Raw genomic sequence first — 21,436 nt, forward strand, 5'->3', positions numbered from 1 at the left:
GATGGACCTAGAGCTTCTCGTACTAAGTCAGACAGAAAAACACAAATATCGTATGATATCACTTATACGTCAATTCTAATGAATGGCACAAGTGAACTTTACAAAACAGAAAGACTCTCAGACACAGAAAACAAACATGGTTAACATAGGGGAAGGGGGCAAGGGAGGGATAGATTAGGAGCTTGGGATTAACAGATACAAACTATTATATATAAAATAGATAAAGAAGTTACTATTGTATAGCACAGGGAATTATATTCAGTATCCTGTAATAAACTATAATGGAATAGAATATGAAAAAAATACATTTTTATGTAAAACTGAATCACTCTGCTGTATACCAGAATCACAAGAATGTAAATCATCTACACTTCAATTTAAAACCAAATATCAACAGCATCTTAGAGTCCACGAAATACAATATTTATGAAGCGCCTAACATTTATTATTAGTATTTTTCTAGGCATTGAGGATACAACAGTGAACAAAGTCTCTATCCTCATGGACTTCAATCCAGTGGGGAAAAAAAACAATAAACAAATTAACAACATGAATAGGTAAAGTAGAGATAAGATCCCTGAAAAAAGTTAAGCAAGAAAAGGGGAAGGAGTGCCAGATGGGAGGAAGAGACTATTCTTAAAAGCAGAATTGGGAAAGTCCTATCTAAAAAGGTAACATTTGCGCTAAATCCTAAGTTAAGTGAAGAAGTGAGCTCTGCATGTATCTGGAAGAGAATATAACAGGTAGAGAAAAAAGCAAGAATGCTGCTTGAGACAGAATGGTGCTTAGCATATGGCAGAAAGAGTAAAAAGGTAACGATGAAGTGCCATCTCCAAGAAGGAGAGTGGCAGGACACAAGGCAGGAGAGGTAATCCAAGGGCCAAACCAAGGACATATCTTGAAAAAAGAGCCAACAGAAATGCTGGTGTACTGGATGAGAAGGATGAGAAAAAGTAGTAGTCAAGCATTACTCCAACACTGTTATCTCCACAATGAATGATGATGCTTTTTATGAAAATGGTGAATAACAATACGTTTGGAGGAAAAATGAAAAATGTAGTTCTAACATGTTAAGTCTGAAATGCCTATTAGACACAAGTCTACAGTTAAGAGGAGACGTTTGGCTGAAGATACAAATTCAGGAGTGATAAACACACAGACAGAATTTAAAGTCATGGGGTAGACAAAATCATTTAAGAAGTGAATGCAGGGACTTCCCTGGTGGTCCAGTGGTTAAAACTCCACGGTCCCAGTGCAAGGGGGCAGGGTGCAATTCCTAATCAAGGAACTATGCTTCAAATGCCAGACTGGTGCAGCCAAATGAATAAACAAAGAAAAAAAAGGGAGAAGAAGAAGAAGTGAATGCAAAGAAGAGAGGAAGTATCAGGGCTGAGCTTTGGGAGTACTCCAACATTTATAATTGAACAGAATATCTAGCAACTACGATTGAGGAGTGGTCTGTGAGGTAGGAAGAAAACCAGGAGAACATGGTGTCCTAGAAGCCAAGTGCCTTTTCCCCTACAAATCTAAATCTCTCTAAAAGACCTAAACATCTCTGGAGTCTCTCCACTCTTTCCAACTTTCCTGCCATCCCTTAATTCAGAATATCATCTTTTCTCTCCTAATCTATAGCAAATATTTTAAAAGATCTTATGGTCTCAGTACCTAAGTCCCTCGCCCCCAGCTTTCATTTTCCATATAGCCAGTAAAGTGATCTTTAGGAAAAAAAAAAAAAGAATCCAGTCTCATTATCCCATCTTTAATATCAAAGACTCCCCATTATCAACAACACTAGCACACAGGTCCCTACATCATCTTGTCCCAATTTACCTTCGCAACCTTATCGTCTGCCACTCCTGCTCTTAAGTATTTCATGAGCTAGGCACAACTACATATTCTTTCATTCTTCCGAGCTCTTCTGTATGCTACTTTCTTTCCCCAGTAAATCCTCCAACTCTTACTTTAAGACTACACAGATATTTCTTTTACTAATAAGGTGACACTATGTCTTGGCTGCACAGGACAGTCCCAATTTACACCTGGTGTACCCTCCTGATGGTAACAATGATCCTTTCACCTTTAATAGTGTCATTCTGGAGGGTAAATTAGATGGTTGTCCTATCTATGAAAACTTCCCTGTTCCTCTAGGCAGTTTTTTCTCCCACTCCGTTCGTTCTCAAACCATTTTTGAACATGTCAGTACCTGTCTCATTACTGAATTACTTGTCCTTTTCCCTTTAAAAACTGTGAGCTCCTAGGGGGTCTGGAACCTTATGTGTTACTCATTTTCTTATCTCTTGCACCTAATCTGTTCATAAAACACAGTCAAAAATGTCTGGTTTCAAGGAACTCTATCTCCTGTTAATACTCAGAAGAGAAGGTAGTCAGAGGAGAGAAAGAGTATGGTGTTGGGCAGCAAGTCTGAAACTGGGAGCCAGTAGGAAGAAGGGGTAATCTGTTCCAGGATTAACAGCAAAGGATAGATACAAGAAGAGGACAAGAAACTTCAACTCAAAAGAGGGCCTGCCACCAAAATGTTTTCAATCTATTAGAGAAATATGTTATACTTTCAAAAATTCTTATTTCAGGTATTACAAAGAAACATTCCAAAGTTACATGTTTAAAAAATATTAAAAAGCTACTAGAGTTCAAAAAAGCCTGCACAAGTCTAGGAAAATGTTTGTGAAGCTGGAATTTAATCAGCTCAGGATACTGCAATCCTTATGGGGCAAAGATATAACTGAACAGTAAGCTCCTTACCATATCTCTATTTCTCTAGTTGCAAACAAAGTCCCTATACAATATTAATACGTTTAATAAATGCTTCTGATGATTAATATAACTTACATTAGTTTTTTCAGTCTGCAATGTACTCTTACACACATTACGTTTTATATGAGGACAACATCTCTGTAAGACAGGCAGAGTAGTAAAACTGTCTCAATTTTATAGATGAAGAAATCAGGCTTCCTGGGATTTGTAGAAGAGACTAGGTTTCTAGCTTGCCAGTTTCAACACAAACTCATCTTCACTTTCTGAAGAGCAATGCTATTCAAACTGTGGTCCACAGACTGGTGCTGGTCCATGAACTGTTTATTACCACTCTGCAACAAGATAAGCATAGAAATTCAGAGTAAGCATTTAGAAATTTTTATTTTAATTTGACAGAGTAATTTTATGCCTGTTGAATCTAACAATAAAAAATACTGGGCTTGAATTTGGATATCTCTTTTCCAGTAATTCATCCCATTATATTTACAAAAGTATTGGTCTATGCTATCTATATTAGAAAACCAAACAAAAAGTTGGTCCTTCATCACAGATGGTTTGGAGAAGTATCACTATAAAGGGCAATGTAGATCAATATGTCACTCATGGATGGAACTCAATAACTTTAACTTTGTCATTTTCCTTTTACTTTATATCCATATTTTGCTAAGTATCATTTTAGACCCTGTATCAGAATTACTTTAGATACGTGTTTAAAATAAATCCTCCCAAGCCCATTTCAAAGTAATGAACTGGAATTTCTCAGTGAGGAGCCAAGAAATCTACATTTTATCATATTTTCCTGGTTTTATTAGGCATTCCATATAGTTTAAGAATTATTGTTCTAAACTTTCATAATAGAAACAGGCAAGTAAGTAACCTAGGGAATATATAATTAAATAAAGGAATAGAATGGGAAATTCCTGAAGAGATGGGAATACCTGTCTCCTAAGAAACCTGTATGCAGGTCAAGAAGCAACAGGTAGAACCGGACATGGAACAGTAGACTGGTTCAAAACTGGAAAAGAAGTATGTCAAGGCTGTATATTGTCACCCTGCTTATTTAACTATATGCAGAGTACATACATCATGTGAAATGCTGGGCTGGACAAATCACAAGCTATAATCAAGACTGCTGGGAAAAATATCAATAACCTCAGATATGCAGATGACACTACCCCAATGGCAGAAAGCAAAGAGGAACTAAAGAGCCTCTTAATGAAGGTGAAAGAGAAGAGTGAAACAGCTGGCTTAAAACTCAACATTCAAAAAACTAATATCATGGCATCTGGTCCCATCACTTCATGGCAAACAGATGGGGAAAAATGGCAACAGTGACAGACTTTATCTTTTGGGGTTCCAAAATCATTGGGGATGATGACTGCTGCCATGCAATTAAAAGATACTTGCTCCTTGGAAGAAAAGCTATAACAAATTTAGACAGTATATTCAAAGGCAGAGACATCACTTTGCTGACAAAGGTCCGTATACTTAATGCTATGGTTTTTCCAGTAGTCATGTACGGATGTGAGAGTTGGACCATAATAAGGAAGGTTGAGTGCTAAAGAACTGATGCTTTCAGACTGCGGTGCTGGAGAAGACTCTATTTAGAGTCCCTTGGACAGCAAAGAGAGCAAACCAGCAAAGAAATCAACCCTTAATATTCACTGGAAGGACTGATGCTGAAGCTTAAGCTCCAATACTTTGGCCATTTTATGCGAAGAACCGACTCCTTGCAAAAGACCCTGATGCTTGCAAAGATTGAAGGCAGGAGGAGAAGGGGGTGACAGAGGATGAGATGGCTGGATGACATCATCGACTCAATGGACATGAATTTGAGCAAACTCCAGGAGATAGTGAAGAACAGGGAAGCCTGGTATGCTGTGCAGTCCATGGGGTTGCAAAGAGTCAGACACAACTAAGCAACTGAACAACAAGGAGTTAACCACGTTTTTCCAATCTCCTTCAGAACTTATCTATTACATTCCATTCTTCTTTGGGCAAAGTAGAGAAAATGTAGGCTTTCTTTAGGAATGTTATACTTAAAACAATATTTAATAGTTAAAAGAAGAAAAAAAAAAAAAAAAATTCCGTTTTATTCCAGGGCACCAGTAACAACAGGTGGTAGGAGAGGAGTTTTAAATTAAATGGTTGTGACTTTTCACACTATTCTGAAAAACATGATCTCTTAGCTACATTTCATACACATTACTCAGGAGAGCCTTTTCTCAGATAAATGGTTTTTTCAAGTGATATATTCACCACACAAATTTGAAAACAGTTGGGGGAAGTGCACTTCAATAGGAAGCAAAGTAACATGGTGTGTATCAGGGACAAAGGAGCAGGGGAAATAGAAAGGTGAATAACATTTGAGTGAGGCTAAATATTAAAACTGTGGGCTAAGAACCATAGAAACAACACTTCATTTAACTCTCAAAACACTCCTATGAATTCCATATTATCTCCAGCCTATGAATGAAGTAATTGAGACTTAGAAAGGCTAAATATACCTGTCTAAAGTCATATAATACATAGGAGCGTGTGCGCATGCTCAGTAGTGTCTGACTCTGCGACCCCATGGACCATAGCCCGCCAGACTCCTCTGTCCAAGGAATTTTCCAGGCAAGAATACTGGAGTGGGTTGCCATTTCCTCCTTCACGGAATCTTCCTGACCCACAGATTGAACCTGCATCTCCTGCATTAGCAGGTGGATTCTTTACCACTGAGCCACCTGGGAAGACCCTACAAATATATAGGCGAGCCATGATTAAAACCTATCACCATACCAAGGAAGTGGGTTTTCAACTCTCATGTCAATTTTTTTTTAATTGATGGTGGTCACCTGTAACATTCTATCAGGAAAGACTTATTCAATCACTGTCTGCCATAGGTGAGTGTGAGTGATAGTCGCTCAGTTGTGTCCAACTCTCTACAATCCATGGAATTCTCCAGGCAAGAATACTGGGGTGGGTTGTCATTTCCTTCTCCAGGGGATCGTCCCAACCCAGGAATTGAACATGGGTCTCCTGCACTGCAGGCAGATTCTTTACCATCTGAGACACCAGGGAAGCCTACTAGTAAGAAACATTTCTAAGTATAAAAACAGGTCAACTTAAAAAGTATCAGCAGACACATGCCTGACTTTATAATATACAGACGATACATTACAATATGTAATGAATCCATACACCTTTTCCAAAGGAATACACGAAACAGAGGCAGCAATAAATTATAAGTGACAATCATCAATCAGCTGAAATAATTTAGATGAAGCTTCTCTCTCTCTCGAAGAGATGGGGACTGGCCAAGTGGTCAGGATGGAACTACAATGTGCTTTTAACTTTGTATGAAGAATAAAATTCAGTTCCATGTTGCTGAACACAGTTCTGTTTTTGCCAAATAAATCTTCTACTTCAATTACTGTCCGAATGCTTTATTAAAACTCCACCATAGGTACAACATATGAGAACAGCAGTGCACACACACAAATTATTTACCATATACACACTCCCATAATCAGAGTAGTAAAACCAGAGATATTTTAATTCAGTGGCCGGTGAGGGTAACCATTTTTTTGCACTTTGAGGAAATAAGAGGTGGGGGGTGGTCATGAAAGGGCAATGGCAGTGATCTGTAAGCCCTAGGCGAGTCTCACAAAAGTTTCTGGCTTCACAAAAATTTCTCCAGAATATCCCTCAAGGATATTTACAGCTCTGTATACTAAATTAGTCATAACACAGAAGGGAGAATGTTATAAGTAGTAACCTAGCCAAATATTTATTCCACAAAAAGTAAGTCTAACAAATTTCTCTTAATGAAAATTCTTGTACTTTAAAGGGGCAAACATAACCATGCAATTAATTCTACCTCACTGGGGCTTCAGAGATTAATAGGCTCATGCCTACTACTTGCAAATGTGAGCTGAATGAACTGCAATTTGACTTCCACCAAACCAGAAATTGTATTTCTAGGTCCTGCCAAAGATCACAGAGCAATGGTTCTGTACTGCACATCTCCAAACTACCCTGATGCACACCAGATAGCCAAGCTCCTTCCAAGCTATCTAATGCTTCCTACAGCCAATCATTTCCAGCAACTAACTCGACACTTTCCTAGGATAGAAGCTCTCTACCTCAGTTTCCTAAAGGAACTTAAACATATACAAACCAAACTGCAAAACAAATTCCTCAAACGGGGTTAAAACCCCTAAGAAAAGACCAAATGGCTATTGAGTATGTTAGATGCGACAAAGAGTGAAGCTATCTTCTAATGTACCATTTTATTGGATAGACACTTCCATATAATCCTGGAGATAACAATCTCTGGTATTCATCACTTGATGGAATAGAAAAGGTTGTGGACGAGGGCGTAAGAAGAGTATGCATCAATGTGAATATCTAAGCCCTATTAACTATTTCTTTTTCTTTAAATATTTATTTTTATTCATTTGTCTGCAGGGGGTCTTAGTTGACCAGGGATTTAACCCAGGCCCCCTGCATTGGGAGCGTAGATTCTAAGCCACTGGACCACCAGGGTAGTCCCCTCTATTAACTATTTCTCATTAAAAGGAGGTTTAGAAAACAGGGAACCAAGAGAGACCACCTGATCTCAGCATAGGACACAGAACACAGCGTAGCTTATACTACAATGTATCTACAATACATCTAGCAATATTATCAATCATAGGTTAGAAATTAACGTGACCCAACTATAGAAGACACTGGCAGATTACTAGTGAGTTGACCAAAATGTTCATTTGGGTCTTTCCAGGGACTGTCACAAATATCATTAAAGCTGTTACAAAGCCCCAAGCCTGCAAAGAAAGAAGCTGAGATCCAAAGAAACCATAATTCACTTTTATCAACTTTCTGCTGAGTCAAGACTTACTCTCCAAATGAAAGATGCAAAAATCACATATATGACACAATCAGAATCTGTCCTGGGTTTCCCTGGTGGCTCAGTGGTAAAGAATCCACCTGTCAGTGCAGGAGACACAGGTTCGATCCCCAGTTCAGGAAGATCCACATGCGTAAGCCCGTGTGCCACAACTATTATTAAGCCTGTGCTCTAGAGCGTGGGAACCGCAACTACCGAACCTGTGTGATGCAACTACTTAAACTCGTGTGTCCTTGAGCCTGTGCTCCGCAACAAGACAAGCCAATGCAATGAGAAACCTGTACTCATTGGGTCGCACTTAAATTGATCTACACTGAAACCAAAGGCACATTAACCCTTTCACCTAAATCTTGATTCATTTTTCTGATACAGCATGCATTTGCTTATTTTTGCTTTTCTCCTTCCTCCATTAACTTATAAACACCATGGAGTGAGGGATCTGTCTACTTTATTCACTACTATTATCCTCAGTTTTGAGATAACTTCCTGGAATGTAAAAGACAAAACTAAACAAAACCACTCAACGATTATCTGTTAAATGAATAACTGGACCCATCATCTGCATGATGCTTTGGTAGGGGAAGAGGGAGCAGATGAAACTGAGCAAACGGTATACAGTTCTAACTTAAGCAGAACTGATTCATTTCTATTTCAGGATTATTCAGCCTTCTTACTAGTTGGAAGACTTCTGATGATTATTCTCTGTATAAACATCTTCCCATTTCTAGAGCAAGAAGCCTCAACCCCTGTACAATATCCCACCCACCCTCATTCTAGGTAATCCGTTCAGTTTTGGCTTTGCATTTTTCATTTTCATTCACCTCCTCGGGTCATATTAGAGAAAGTTATGGATCAGATACACATATATGGGTAATCAACACCAGGGCACGAAGAGCTTCTAAAATTATTTTTGTGACTATGATTTTAGAATGGGAAAATATCAACACAGGGCATCTTCAATAAAGAAGAACCTTAAGACCCTTACGGGCTTCCCTTATGGTTCAGCTGGTAAACAATCTGCCTGCAATGCGGGAGACCTGGGTTCGATCCCTGGGCTGGGAAGATCCTCTGGAGAAGGGAAAGAAAGGCTGCCCACTCCAGTACTCTGGCCTGGAGAATTCCATAGACTGTATAGTCCACAGGGTCACAAAGAGTCAGACACGACTGGGTGACTTTCACTTTCACTTTATGACCCTTACAGCAGGAAAGAACAGCTTCTCAGCTGGCTTCCTGCTGTTTCAATTTATTTTCTATTAAATCTGATAAGCCTTCTTGAATATAATACTTTCCACTATTACTTACTACCTGGCCCCCTCTACTCTGCCCACCTAACCAAGTTACTGTGCCCCAATCTTCCAAAAGACAGCCTCACTTTTACATATGTATATACTACTCTCCTAGTCCTTCCCCTGACACACTTCTAAGTATATATTCCTGTTCTTTATCTGATAAAACATATTCTTGAGTTAATTAATCCTATCTAAGTACTTTTTCTTCCAATGTCTTGACACTGCGGCTCACTGCCCATCAAAACTGGTTCCTCCTCCTCCTTCCACAGTAATGGAAATACTGGCTACACTAGATGTTCGGCTTATTACATACATTTCCTAGGTTCCATTGGTGATTGTTAGGCTAAATTCTTGCCAATGGAATACAGAGAAAGTATTATGTGCTACTTTCAGCCTAATAACTATAAAAAGTGGGCAAACTCGTTCATGTTTTTTCCCATTCCTATTGGCTGCCACATAGTTTCAAGCCTGCAGACAAGGACAATACCCTAGAAATTGATCCTCCTGCTAGTGGTATCAACATTTCTTGGGAATTTGTTGGATATACAAACTCTCGAGCCCCATTCCATATCCATGAATCAGAAATTCTGATGATAGGGACTAGGAACTTTCTTTTATGCTTTAACAAGTCTTCTAGGTAACTCTGATGCACACTACAGTATGAGAATCATTGTTCTAGAGATCAGCAGGTAAATCAGTATAAAAGAACCTGAGTTCCTGAACTGCCACATGAAACAACAGAGTATCAGGACGCAATCACTTTGGGCAATTACAAAGTGTTTTACAAAGTGTAATTACAAAATTACAATTTGTTTCAAATTGTAAAAAATACTTTCTATTATATTTTGAGGTCTTGCATTTTTATCTTTGTTGCAACTGTTAGGCATATTCTCCCAGTTTTTAAAACTTTTTGGTCGCAGGATCCCTTTAAGAGGACACTCCTAGGGACTTCCCCAGTAGTCCAGTGGCTATGACTTCCTGCTCCCAATGCCTGGGTTTGACTCCTGGTCAGGAAACTAGATACTACATGCCGTAACTAAAAGAGTCTGCATGTTGCAACTAAAGGTCCCATATGTCACAATGAAGATCCAAGACCCTGTTGCGGCAACTAAGGCCTGGCGCAGCCAAATAAATTGATATATATATATATATATGTATGTATATATATATAAAAGGACACTCTTAAAAATTAAAACTCCAAACAGAGTTTGCTTGTAGGCTATAATATCAATAGTTACAATATTAGAAATTGAAACAATTTTTAAAGTTATCAATTCATTAAAAAATAAGCCCACATTCCACATTAATATTAATATATCCTTTATTACAAAATAACTATTTCTCCAAAAAAAGAAAAATTTAGTGATACTAGCGGCATTATTATACAATTTTGCAAATCTTGTTAATGTCTGGCTTAAAAGACAGCTGGATTCCCATAGCTGTTGCTGCATTCAATCTGCTGTGATATATTGTTTTAGCTGAAGTATATGGAGAAAAACATCTGGTCTTAAACAGATACATAGTTAGAAAAGGAAGGGTATTTTTTTAAAAAGTCTTTAATGAATTCATTATTTAAAAAACATTTTTAGCTCTGAAATGATTTTAAACTTGGGGAAAAGTTGCAACAATAGTTTTGAAAAGTCCTATACACTCTTCTTTCTGTTCTCCCTAATTTTCATATCTTTTAAAAAATTATTATTAAAATTGAAATATTTTTAAATTAGTTAAATTTTAATTAAAGTATAACTGCAGTGCCAACATCTTTTATAACCATAGTATAACATTCTGAAACCAGGAAATGAACAGTGTTAATAGAATACTATTAACTACTCTACAGGCCTTACGCAAATTTCACCAGTTTTCCTACTCACAGCCTTTTCAGATCCAAGATACAATCCACAATCCCACATAGTATTTAGTTGTCATGTCTCTTTGGTCTCCTCCAACCTGTGACAGTTCACTAGTATTTTTTTCTTAAATAATGTTTAGTTGTCTCTCTCAGGGTCTTAGTTGCAGCACATGGGATCTTTGTTGCATCATGTGGGATCTTCCACTGTGGTCTATGGACTCTCTGTTGCGGCACGCAGGCTCTCTAGCTGAGGCATGAGGGCTTAGTTGCTCCAAGCCACGCGGGATCTTAGTTTCCTGGCCAGGGATCAAATCCACATCCCCTGCATTACAAGGTGGATGCTTAACCACTGGGCCAGGGAAGTCCTTTATTAGTCTTTCTTTACTTTCAAATTTTTGAAGAGCACCAGCCAGTTCTTTTGCAAAATGTCTTTCACTTTGGATTTGTGTGATGTTTTCACATGATTACACTGAAGCTATGCATTTTTGGCAATGTCACAAAAGTGATGGTGTGCCCTTTTCAGTATATCAGGAAATATGTGGTGTTGATATATTGAACTATGGGTGTTGTTAACTTTAACCACTTTACTGAGGTGGTGTCTGCCAGGCCTCTCCACTGAAAAGTTGTTATGGGAGATACCAGGGGGATCCATTAAATTCCATTTTGCATCAAATTTCCACCCACTAATTTTAATATCTATAGATAATACTTGCCTGCAACAATTATTAGTACTTGTCAGATGTTTCAAAGATTCTTATATGTTAATCTGAATTTTTACTGTAATAAACAGCTGTCCTCATTTCCCCATTTATTCAAGTATTTATTTACCACAATATGGACTGTGGACATTTATCTTATTCCATGGTTTATAATCCATTATCTTTATTTTATTCTTCAAATTGTCCCCAGATTTGGTCACTGGCAGTTCCTTCATGTTGGCTCCCCATTTTTTTTTTTTTAAAGCATTTCATTACTTTCTGGTACCACATGATATTTCAGACTCATGTGAATTTTTTCTCCTTAGTCATTTCTCCAAGGAGTTCTGGTTCCTTTTATTTCAGACTGGCATCTAGAAACCAAGAACTGATGTCAAATGTGCTCACTGCTATGGTGAACAAGGAAATACACACACGCACACATAAACACACATCTGTATCTTTTTCTATATTTATCTGTATATATGTGCATAAGTATGTATACAGATTAAAACTCATATGAGTTCATACTGATGTGTGTGTGTTAGTCACTCAGTTGTGTCTGACTCTTTGGGACCCCATGGACTGTAGCCAACCAGGCTCCTCTGTCCAGGGAATTCTCCAGGCAAGAAAACTGGAGCGGGTTGCCATTCCCTTCTCCAGGGGATCTTCCTGACCCAGGGATCGAACCCAGGTCTCCTGCATGGCAGATTCTTTACTGTCTGAGCCACCTCATATTGATGAGGGATACTCTAGTACTCTTTTTTAATTGGTCAGAATTGTGGATATGTTCATTTTTTATATAGTCAAAGCTCAATACACATGGGCAAAGGACTTGAATAGAGATTTATCTAAAAGATACACTAATCGTCAAAAAGCACATGAAAAGATGCTCAACATCATTAGTCATTAGAGAAATGAAAACCACGACCAGAATGAGATACCAATTCATACCTACTAGAATGACTATTGGAGAAAGAAATGGCCACCCACTCCAGCACTCTTGCCTGGAGAATTCCATGGACAGAGGAGCCTGGCCAGCTACAGTCCATGGAGTCGCAAAGAGTCGGACACTACTGAGCGACTAACATTACATTACATTTGGATGACTATAATCAGAAAGTTGAAAGTAAATGTTGGTGAGAATGTGGAGAAAGTATAATCCTGGTATACTGCTAGCAGGAATATAAAGTGGGATATCTGTTTTGGAAAATGGTTTAGCAGTTCCTCAAAAAGTTAGGATTATCAAAAACAGAATTACGTTTGTCCCAGGAATTCCATTCACAGGTAAAGAACTGAAAACAGGTATTCAAACAAAAACTGGTACAAAATGTTCACAACAGCATTATTCACAATAGCTAAAAAGGTGGAAATAATCCCAGTTGTGAACTGACAAATGGAGAAGCAAAATGTGGTTTATTTCCAGTGGATATTATTCAGGCATAAAAAGGAATAAAGTACTGATACATGCTGCAACATGGATGAATCTCAAAAACATTATACTAATACTAACGGGAAGCAAATGTTAATGGGCACAAGTTTCCTTTTGGAATGATGAAAATGTTCTGGAATTTGACTTAGGTAGTGGTTGCAAAACTGTGAATGCACTAAACACCACCAAATTATACAACTTAAAATAGTTAATTCAGTTAAGTGAATTTTACTTCAATTAAAAAAAACAACAACCAGTTTCTAAAGGTTAGCTGCAAAGTGAAATCTGAAATTTTATAAATAAACTTTTCATACTGTTATTTTAAAATCCATTGTCTTATACTCTCTGAATGGATCCTTTATTCAAGCAGCATATTTTTACATCATGCATTGATCATCTGAAAACTTCTGGTCCACTAGAGGTCATTCTGGTCATCTAGAGGTAAATTTCAAATGCCAATACAGTTTATTATTATATATATATATATACACACACACATACACACACACATATTTTTAATCACATTTGTCCATACAACAACCACTCTCATCAGAAAAGTATTTAAGTCCTAGAAGCTGTCAAACTCATGGTTTAATTTTTACGTGAATTTTATCATGAGGCACAAATATAGTTAGGTGCTTTTCTTGAAAAATTCAAGAATATGTCTGCCAAAAACCTAAATCTAAAGATCATAGTTCACTGATTATTCTTTTCTTTTTTAAAACTTTTTTAGGCCATGCCATGTAGCATGGGGAATGTTAATTCCCCAAGCAGAGATTGAACCCATGCCTCCTGCATTGGGAGACGCTTTCACCACTGGACTACCAGGGAAGTCCTGGATCAATTAACAAGTAAAAACAATGTTCTATGAAGAAAGCAGCTAGGTAGCTTGCAACCTGATTTCACTATTCCTTGAGGTAAACACTGTACCTCAATATGTAGCAAAAGTGCTTTATAAGGATTTTTCACTTTATCACACAAAATATTTGAAACCCATGTTCTGAAAAGTCATGATTAAATAAAATTTATTTTTATTGCTTCAAGAACATTCTTAAGTGAAACAAGGTTTTGTTTTTTCTAAATCGGCAAATTTAAACTGCATGGCAATGAAGAATGACTACTAGAGTACTGCGATGATTCATCATACTAAGGCATCAGAGCAGTTTTACTCACCACTGCTTCTGGATCATCAGTGCAAGTGTCAACAAAGGGAAAAAGGCAAAATAATGCCTCTGTATTACTGTGAAATAGCTTTCATCACGAGACTCCCTACAAGGGTCTCAGGGATCTTCAGGAGTCTGTAGACCACACTTTGAAAACTCTTGGCCTACTCTAACTAACCCGTTACTTTAACAGGTAACCTATCAATTCATACAGTTTTCCAGGTTTAATGCAAACTCCTTGGCAGCAAATCTCTCTGCTTTCTTTGTACTTCCCTTATTACCCACTACTATGAAATGCCCTGACAGACCATGAAAGTACTGTTATTGCTTAACCAACTCCAAATGGTACTTTCCTTCACCTAACTCATATCAGCTACGTCAATGGACCTCTTCCCACTATTCCCCACACCATAAAATCTAATTCCTAAAAACCTAAGATGATTAATTCTTCTAGCTTATTTTAATTAGTTCCCTCTTGATTTCCAGAACTTGCTTTCTGACTCACTTTTCTAGGAAAAAAAACAAAAACAACAGACTCTTGATCTAGAAGTCTGCAAACTTTTTCTGTAAAGGGCCAGATAATAAATATTTTAGACTCTGTGGGCTAACTTCTCAACTCTGCTGCTGTAAGCAAAAGTGTGTAACTGTGTTCTAACAAAAGCTGATTTATAAAAACAGGCAGTAGCTGTAGTTTCTGACTGACTCCTGATCTAGGCTCTTCCAACATATAGGTTAATCAACCCAGTGTAATACAAAAGATGCCAAAAGTTTAAAAAAGAGATAGTTATTATTTGCTAAGCACTGTGCTAAGTGCTTTACAATGCATTATCTCATTTAAATCCTTTAAAGGAGGGCTTTAATAATTTAAGTAATTCTCCTTTTACACAGAGAAAACAAAAACAGGTGAGTAACTTTTCAAGGTCTTAGTCTGTAAATAGCTAAGCCTTAGTCTGTACATAGCTAAGACCTGTGTTTGAGGTCTCTCTTACTGCAAGGCCTATGTTTCTAATCATCAAACTATGCTATCTTTCCAAACTGTTAAGACAGTAATTCTAAATGAAAGCAGACACACCATCACTGTTTACCTGTTGAGTTTAGTACACAAGCCTTGGCTCACATCCTTGAATGAAGAGCCTATATGACCTTGTCTTAGATGATACACTGTTAGGTCTAACAATATACACCAAGGACCATAAAGACTCCTATGTTTAAATGTGACAGATTAGGATGTCCTGCCTAAAAAAAAACTAATGAATAGCAGGTAAGCAGCCCTCTCCCAGTGTCATCTTATAATAAATCAGCCCAAATATATTATTTTATACTAATATATTTTGTAAAAATATATTATAAAGAATTATAGTAAATCAGTTTAAAAGTTCTGATACATACCAAAAAGAGGCTGACAGACATTAAAAAAGTTAGAATGAAGGAGACAAGAGGTGGTCAAAAGGCATATTTTACACACTCTTCAAAACTACTCTTCAGTCACTCCCAAACAGTAACTAGGGCCTATGGGAATTAAGAAAAAAAATCTGTCCATTAATAGAATCTGTTAACTTATGTCTCACTGATTATATAACTATCTTAACCATAACATTATCCTTACTAATCTGCTTCCCAATACAAAGAGAAAAGTTACAAGTTAAAGACTGCAAAAAGATATTCTATGAAACCTATCAGTCTAATAAGCAAGCATCACATATAATTAAAACAATACTATATTTACACACCTGTAAAATGGCTGGTTCCCATGGCGAGGATTACAAAATAATAGTGTAAGAGGATAATATCAACTCAAAAACACAATTATTACCTCTAAGAACTAGGGAATCACACAACTCTGAATGAATCTTTATCTAGCCTCTATGTTTGAGCTTCCCTGGTGGCTCAGACGGTAAAGCATCTACCTGCAATGCGGAAGACCTGGGTTCAATTCCTGGGTTGGGAAGATCCCCTGTAGAAGGAAACGGCAACCTACTCCAGTACTCTTGCCTGGAAAATCCCATGGACGGAAGAGCCTGGTAGGCTACAGCCCATGGGGTCGCAAAGAGTTCGACACGACTGAGCGACTTCACTTTCACGTGTTTGAGCTAGGCTGGTCTCTTGCTATTTTGTCTTTTAGTATTCAACTAACAGTGGAAGTGGGGGGGGGGGCGGCAGGGCGGGGAGAGAATCTCTCTTAATTCAAAATAGACATTTGGAAGAGTAGACTTCAACTACTTGTGGTGGGGAAATAACTGAGGGCAGACTAGGGAATAAGCAGGCCAGCCACTCTGCTAAGTCCCAACCCTCAAAGTACAACTTCATATGCACCTCCTAACACTTGCACCAAAACTTACATATCAAAGAGAAAAATATACACAGTATACTACAAGATTGTTGCTTGTGAAAACTTGGCAAGAACACAAATTCATGGGCTATAATACAAAGAATCAAAAAGACTCCAGACTGTCTGGTGGTCCAGAGGTTAAGAATCCACCTGCCAATGCAGGGGACATGGATTCGATCCCTGGTCCAGGAAGATTTCACATGCCACAGTGCAACTAAACCCGCAGGCTGCAACTAATGAAGCCCGCACACTCTAGAGCCTGAGCTCCGTAAGAAGAGAAGTCACTGAAATGAGAAGCCCACAAATTCCAACTAGAGAGCAGCCCCCACTTGCTGCAACTAGAGAAAGCCCATGCGCAGCAACAATGACACAGCACAGCCAGAAATAAATAAAATTAATTTAAAAAAAGACTGAATTAAGCAATTTCCTCTAGACTGCAACAAGACAGACCTTATTATAGGATGTCGTGTCCAACTCTTTGCGACCCTAAGGACTGTAGCCCCCTAGGCTCTTCTGTACATGGGATTCTCCAGGTAAGATTATTGGATACTGGAAGAGGGTTCCCATGCCCTCCTCCAGAAGATCTTCCCCACTCAGGGATTGAATCGCGCCTCCTGCATGGCAGGAGGATTCTTTATCCACTGACCCACCTGGGGAGCCCCTATTCCAGGATAAACTAGTTCAAAAGTTCTCTCACTCCAAACTCTCCTTATCTACTTACTGCACATCAGCACTATCATTCCAAATAGTCAAGCAGGAGCAAAAATAAACTTACATAAAATGACTGGCTGGACCAGGTCTTGAATGCAGCATGCAGAATCTAGTTCCCTGACCAGTGACAGAACCCAGGCCCCCTGCATTGCTAGTGCGGAGCCTTGCTAGCCACTGGACCACCAGCGAAGTCCCAGTATGACATTCTTTTATTCACTAATATACTTTATTTCACATTTCCATTTAACATAAGAGCTTTTCATATATATGTAACACATCTAAGAAAAACATAAAGAGAAATTAAGAAAAAAGGAACCATGGTAAATTGGTGGTAAATTGAAATACAATTTCTAAATGAGCTCTTAATGACCAATGAAAGATACAATCATGCCAACTGAATTCCAAAACTGTAACACTTGCAATATCTGGAAGCTTAGATCTTTCTTTTTCCCTTTCAAGAACTATTTGACCTTCTCTTTGAACAACCCTAACTGCAGCAGATGGCAGGGGGAGACTACTGCATTTTTATAATATACTAAACAAAAAACAACAAGAAATAAAGAAAATAAGGGGGGGGCGGATTCAAAGGAAAAGCTAATATATAATTTGCTCTGTGACAAGGCCTCTTGCTTCTCTTTAACAGCACCTCCCCCCTACCCCATACTCTTGGCAATCCTGAATGATTTGAAACAGTTTGGGAAAAAGTATCTAACAAATTACAGCTGTTAATTCGGGAGGCATTTCTCTTCCACTCATCCCTCTTCCTCAAACACACACACCTGCATTGGGACAAGAAGAGTCAGAACAAACTGCTTCAAGTCCCAAAAGAGTTACACTTCACTAGAACATGGTCACTACCACCTGGACAGAGAAGCTCTCATTGCGCCATAACGAAAGTATCTTTTTTAAAAAATAAGGATAGCTAGGGAAAAAGTGTGTATTTATATCAAAAGGGTTTTTTTCTTCCTCTAAGCCTTCCCCTTTTCCTGGTCCATTAGCCCAAATAAGCAGAGATGACGCAGACTTCCTTATATAATAGTCTGTGATTTCCTAGACTGCAGGCCTTTCCCTTTGTGTTCTGTATACACTTACACACGCGAGCGCGCGCACATTCTCATTGCTTTGCAGCCCTTGGCATGATGCCAGCACTCAGTCAGCTGGTCGACTCCATTCACAGAGCAGGGTTGGAGCTGACATGGAAAAGGGGGGGGTGGGGTGGGTAGTGAGGGTAAGGGGGAGCTAGAACCATCACTGCTATAGACAAAAGAAATTTTAAAAAAGAAAAAGACCTTAACATAACATTCCTCTCACAGCTTCAGCTCAAAGAAAACTAGAATCCAGAAACCATTACAAAAAGCAAAAAAATGAAGCAGAGGCGTTGAGAATCAAAATCGAAAGGGGGTTTGTATGAGAACAATTATTCCGCAATAAATTTTTTAAAGCAATGGTATTTATTATTTCAATTCCATCAGAAACCTCAGCATATCACCTTCTACATGTAGTGAGGAAAAGATTGTGAAGAATTCAGTTTCTGCTTTTAGAAAAAGAAAGAAGGGGGCTGGGGCAAGACAGTTAAATGTACTTACAGGTATACATTTTTCTGCTCCCTCCTCTAGCTGCCAGGAAAGCTGGAGACAAGAAAGCGGGGGGAACAGAAAAAGGAGGGAAAAAAGGAATAAGAGATGGGTTTAGGTTTTTGTTTTGTTTTGGGGGGAGGGGGGAGAGGTTCCCTTTCTCTCTTCTATCGTAAGAGAAGCTCTTTCTATAGCACAGGGGCGGCCCCATACGTGCCAGCCCCCTTGAGAGACCTGCACAAACCCGGTTTCCAAGCGGGCACTGCCCTGCCAATCACATGGCGTACTGTTATATTAAACAAAAGAAACAGGGGGATGCTTACTTTTACCCATGATGCCTAGCGGGGGCAGGAGCGGGGGGAGAAAAACCAGTTGTAGCCGGTTTGTAACCTCAGGACATGGATTATCTCTTAATTTTTAAAAGTCATTTGTGGTACAAAAGTCAGTCAGTCTCCCCACCCTAACTATCACCCCCATTATTCTGGCCTAGTGCCAAACTTTGCCTTCATTCATGAGAGCTAGTTTCCTCTCAAATCATGGTGCTTTAACTGTTTAGTTTCCAAAGCCAACATCCAAGACAGGAAATCAAAGCATCAACACCAAAACATACCCCAAATTACAAAAAACAAAGAAATACTGCCAACGAAGCTCCTTTTCTTTATTCCTTATTGCTAGTGCTAGGGAAAAGACACTGATAAGACTATAGATGTATTCACTAAAGATTTTTTTCCTTAAGTTGTCTCACAGGTATTTACCCCTATCAATTAACACCACTCAGGACAGCTGAATTCACATTTAACAAAATTCATATAGCAAGGTTTCACAGTTAAGTAGTCATAACAGTATACACAAACTCTATAAAAAACGGCTTAAGTCCTTGTATTGTATATTTTACAACAGTTTCTCCTAATGAACATTTCTTTTCCTGTTTTAGAACAAATCTCCCCAATCACTTTATAAGGAGTTTTTATTTCCCAAAAGTACTGATCAGGGGTCAGAAAGTGGCAGGGAAGAAATCCAAGCAAACCAAGGAAGAGCTAAGGCAGTGATAATTGTTTTGGAGATCTATCGGCTGAAGGACATTTACTCTAGGATCTTTGTTTCAGGAAATAAATTCTTTATAAACAGTTAACAAGGAATAATGGGAGCAAGGTAGAGATTTTCTTACTTTTCAACTGATATCTATCACCCAAGTACCTGCCTCACTTGGGTCTCTGAAACTCAAATCATCTGAGTTTATTCCATCAGAATCTCTCACAAAACCTTTGCTTTGTCCAAATATTAAAGCTTCTAGAGTCTAGAGAATATAGAGAAAAATAATCAACACTCTACCCAAAGATATTAAATTGTAAATAAAATTATTCCTGAACAACTTAGTATTACCTTCAATTTTCAGAAAAGGAATAATGACTGAGCTAAACCTTTAGTAGGAAATACTGACCACTGGTATAAGGCATTCAATAATCCACAAACTAAAAAGGAAAACCCTACATCTAAATCAAGCTAAGCTTCAAGTGGTTGATGCTGTACCATCTCAGTCACAGTAAGTTGTACTTAATAGGAGTCCATCAGAGGTCTCCAGATCTAGACACTATCATTTTAGGAGATAAAAGAAAATATGATGTCTGTGATAAATAGGGCAACGAATATAATCAATTTTCCTCTTACTCAACACATTTCCACCAGAGACCAACTATGTATTGCAAACTGAAGTTCACTAGCTCCATGTTTAATCAGGGTAGGAAAGACTGTCTATCTTTTAACAATCGCTCAGAGAGCATGCCCATTTAAGCCCACACATTTGACTGCATTTAAACACTGGTCAATTTTTATCAGTCTTTAAGATAATATAAAAGGCTTAAGATACAGCTAAGCTGTCAGGAGTGATTACCACTGCTGCTGTGCTGTGCTGAGTCCTGTCTGGCTGGCTCTTTGTGACTCCATTAGCAAAGAATTAACTCTCCAACATTATACAGGCTAAGACAGTATACTATGCTTACTACAATGCCTGCCTTTATATTAAACTGATTAGTAGTCCAGAAATACCAAAGATGCTCAAACCAACAGGTATTTTTCTTCAAGATCCTCAAAAGTTAAGAACTACATGGTAAAAAAAAAAAAAAAGAACTACATGGTAGCAACTTCCCTGGTGGTCCGGTGGCTAACACTCAGTTCAGTCGCTCAGCCGTGTCCGACTCTTTGCGACCCCATGGACTGCAGCACGCCAGACCTCCCTGTCCATCACCCAACTCCTGGAGCTTACTCAAACTCATGCCCATCGAGTCGGTGATGCCATCCAACCATCTCATCCTCTGTCGTCCCCTTCTCCTCCCACCTTCAATCTTTCCCCATGAACCCCATGAACAGTATGAAAAGGCTAACACTCTGTGCTCCCAATTCGGGGTGGGAGGTTGGGGGGGATTGGAGAGGGTGGTGCAAGTTCGATCCCTGGTCAGGGAACTTGGTCTCCCATGCCACAATTAAAAGCGTGCATGCCACAACTAAAGATCCTTCAAGCTGCAACGAAGACTGAAGACTCCGCATCCCACAACAAAGATTTAAAATTGGACACACCCAAATAAATATACATATATTAAAAAAAAAAACTATATGGTAGCTAGTGACCCTGCTCTTTTCAACTAAATCATCATCCAAAACCAAAAGTATTTAATTGTATGAGTTGAAAATTGTAAACTTAGCAATACTCCTTGTCAAATGTTATTTAAGT

General features: G+C 38.4%; 1 protein-coding gene across 3 annotated transcripts in view; it reads right to left on the reverse strand.

The window, feature by feature from the left end:
• GATAD2B (GATA zinc finger domain containing 2B) overlaps positions 1-21,436 on the reverse strand; it is a 79,716-nt gene that overhangs the window by 32,793 nt on the left and 25,487 nt on the right. For 2 of the 3 annotated variants that reach the window (XM_018046145.1, XM_018046144.1), the window contains exon 2: positions 2,848-3,104. The exons of the other annotated variant lie outside the window; for it this stretch is intronic. In XM_018046145.1, the coding sequence (XP_017901634.1) occupies positions 2,848-2,885 (38 nt within the window). In that variant the 5' untranslated portion in view covers positions 2,886-3,104. The remainder of the gene's footprint in view (positions 1-2,847; positions 3,105-21,436) is intronic. 3 annotated transcript variants of the gene reach the window in all.

This window comes from Capra hircus, chromosome 3 (assembly GCF_001704415.2).
Source record: "Capra hircus breed San Clemente chromosome 3, ASM170441v1, whole genome shotgun sequence".
In the NCBI taxonomy this organism is placed as follows: Eukaryota; Metazoa; Chordata; class Mammalia; order Artiodactyla; family Bovidae; genus Capra; species Capra hircus.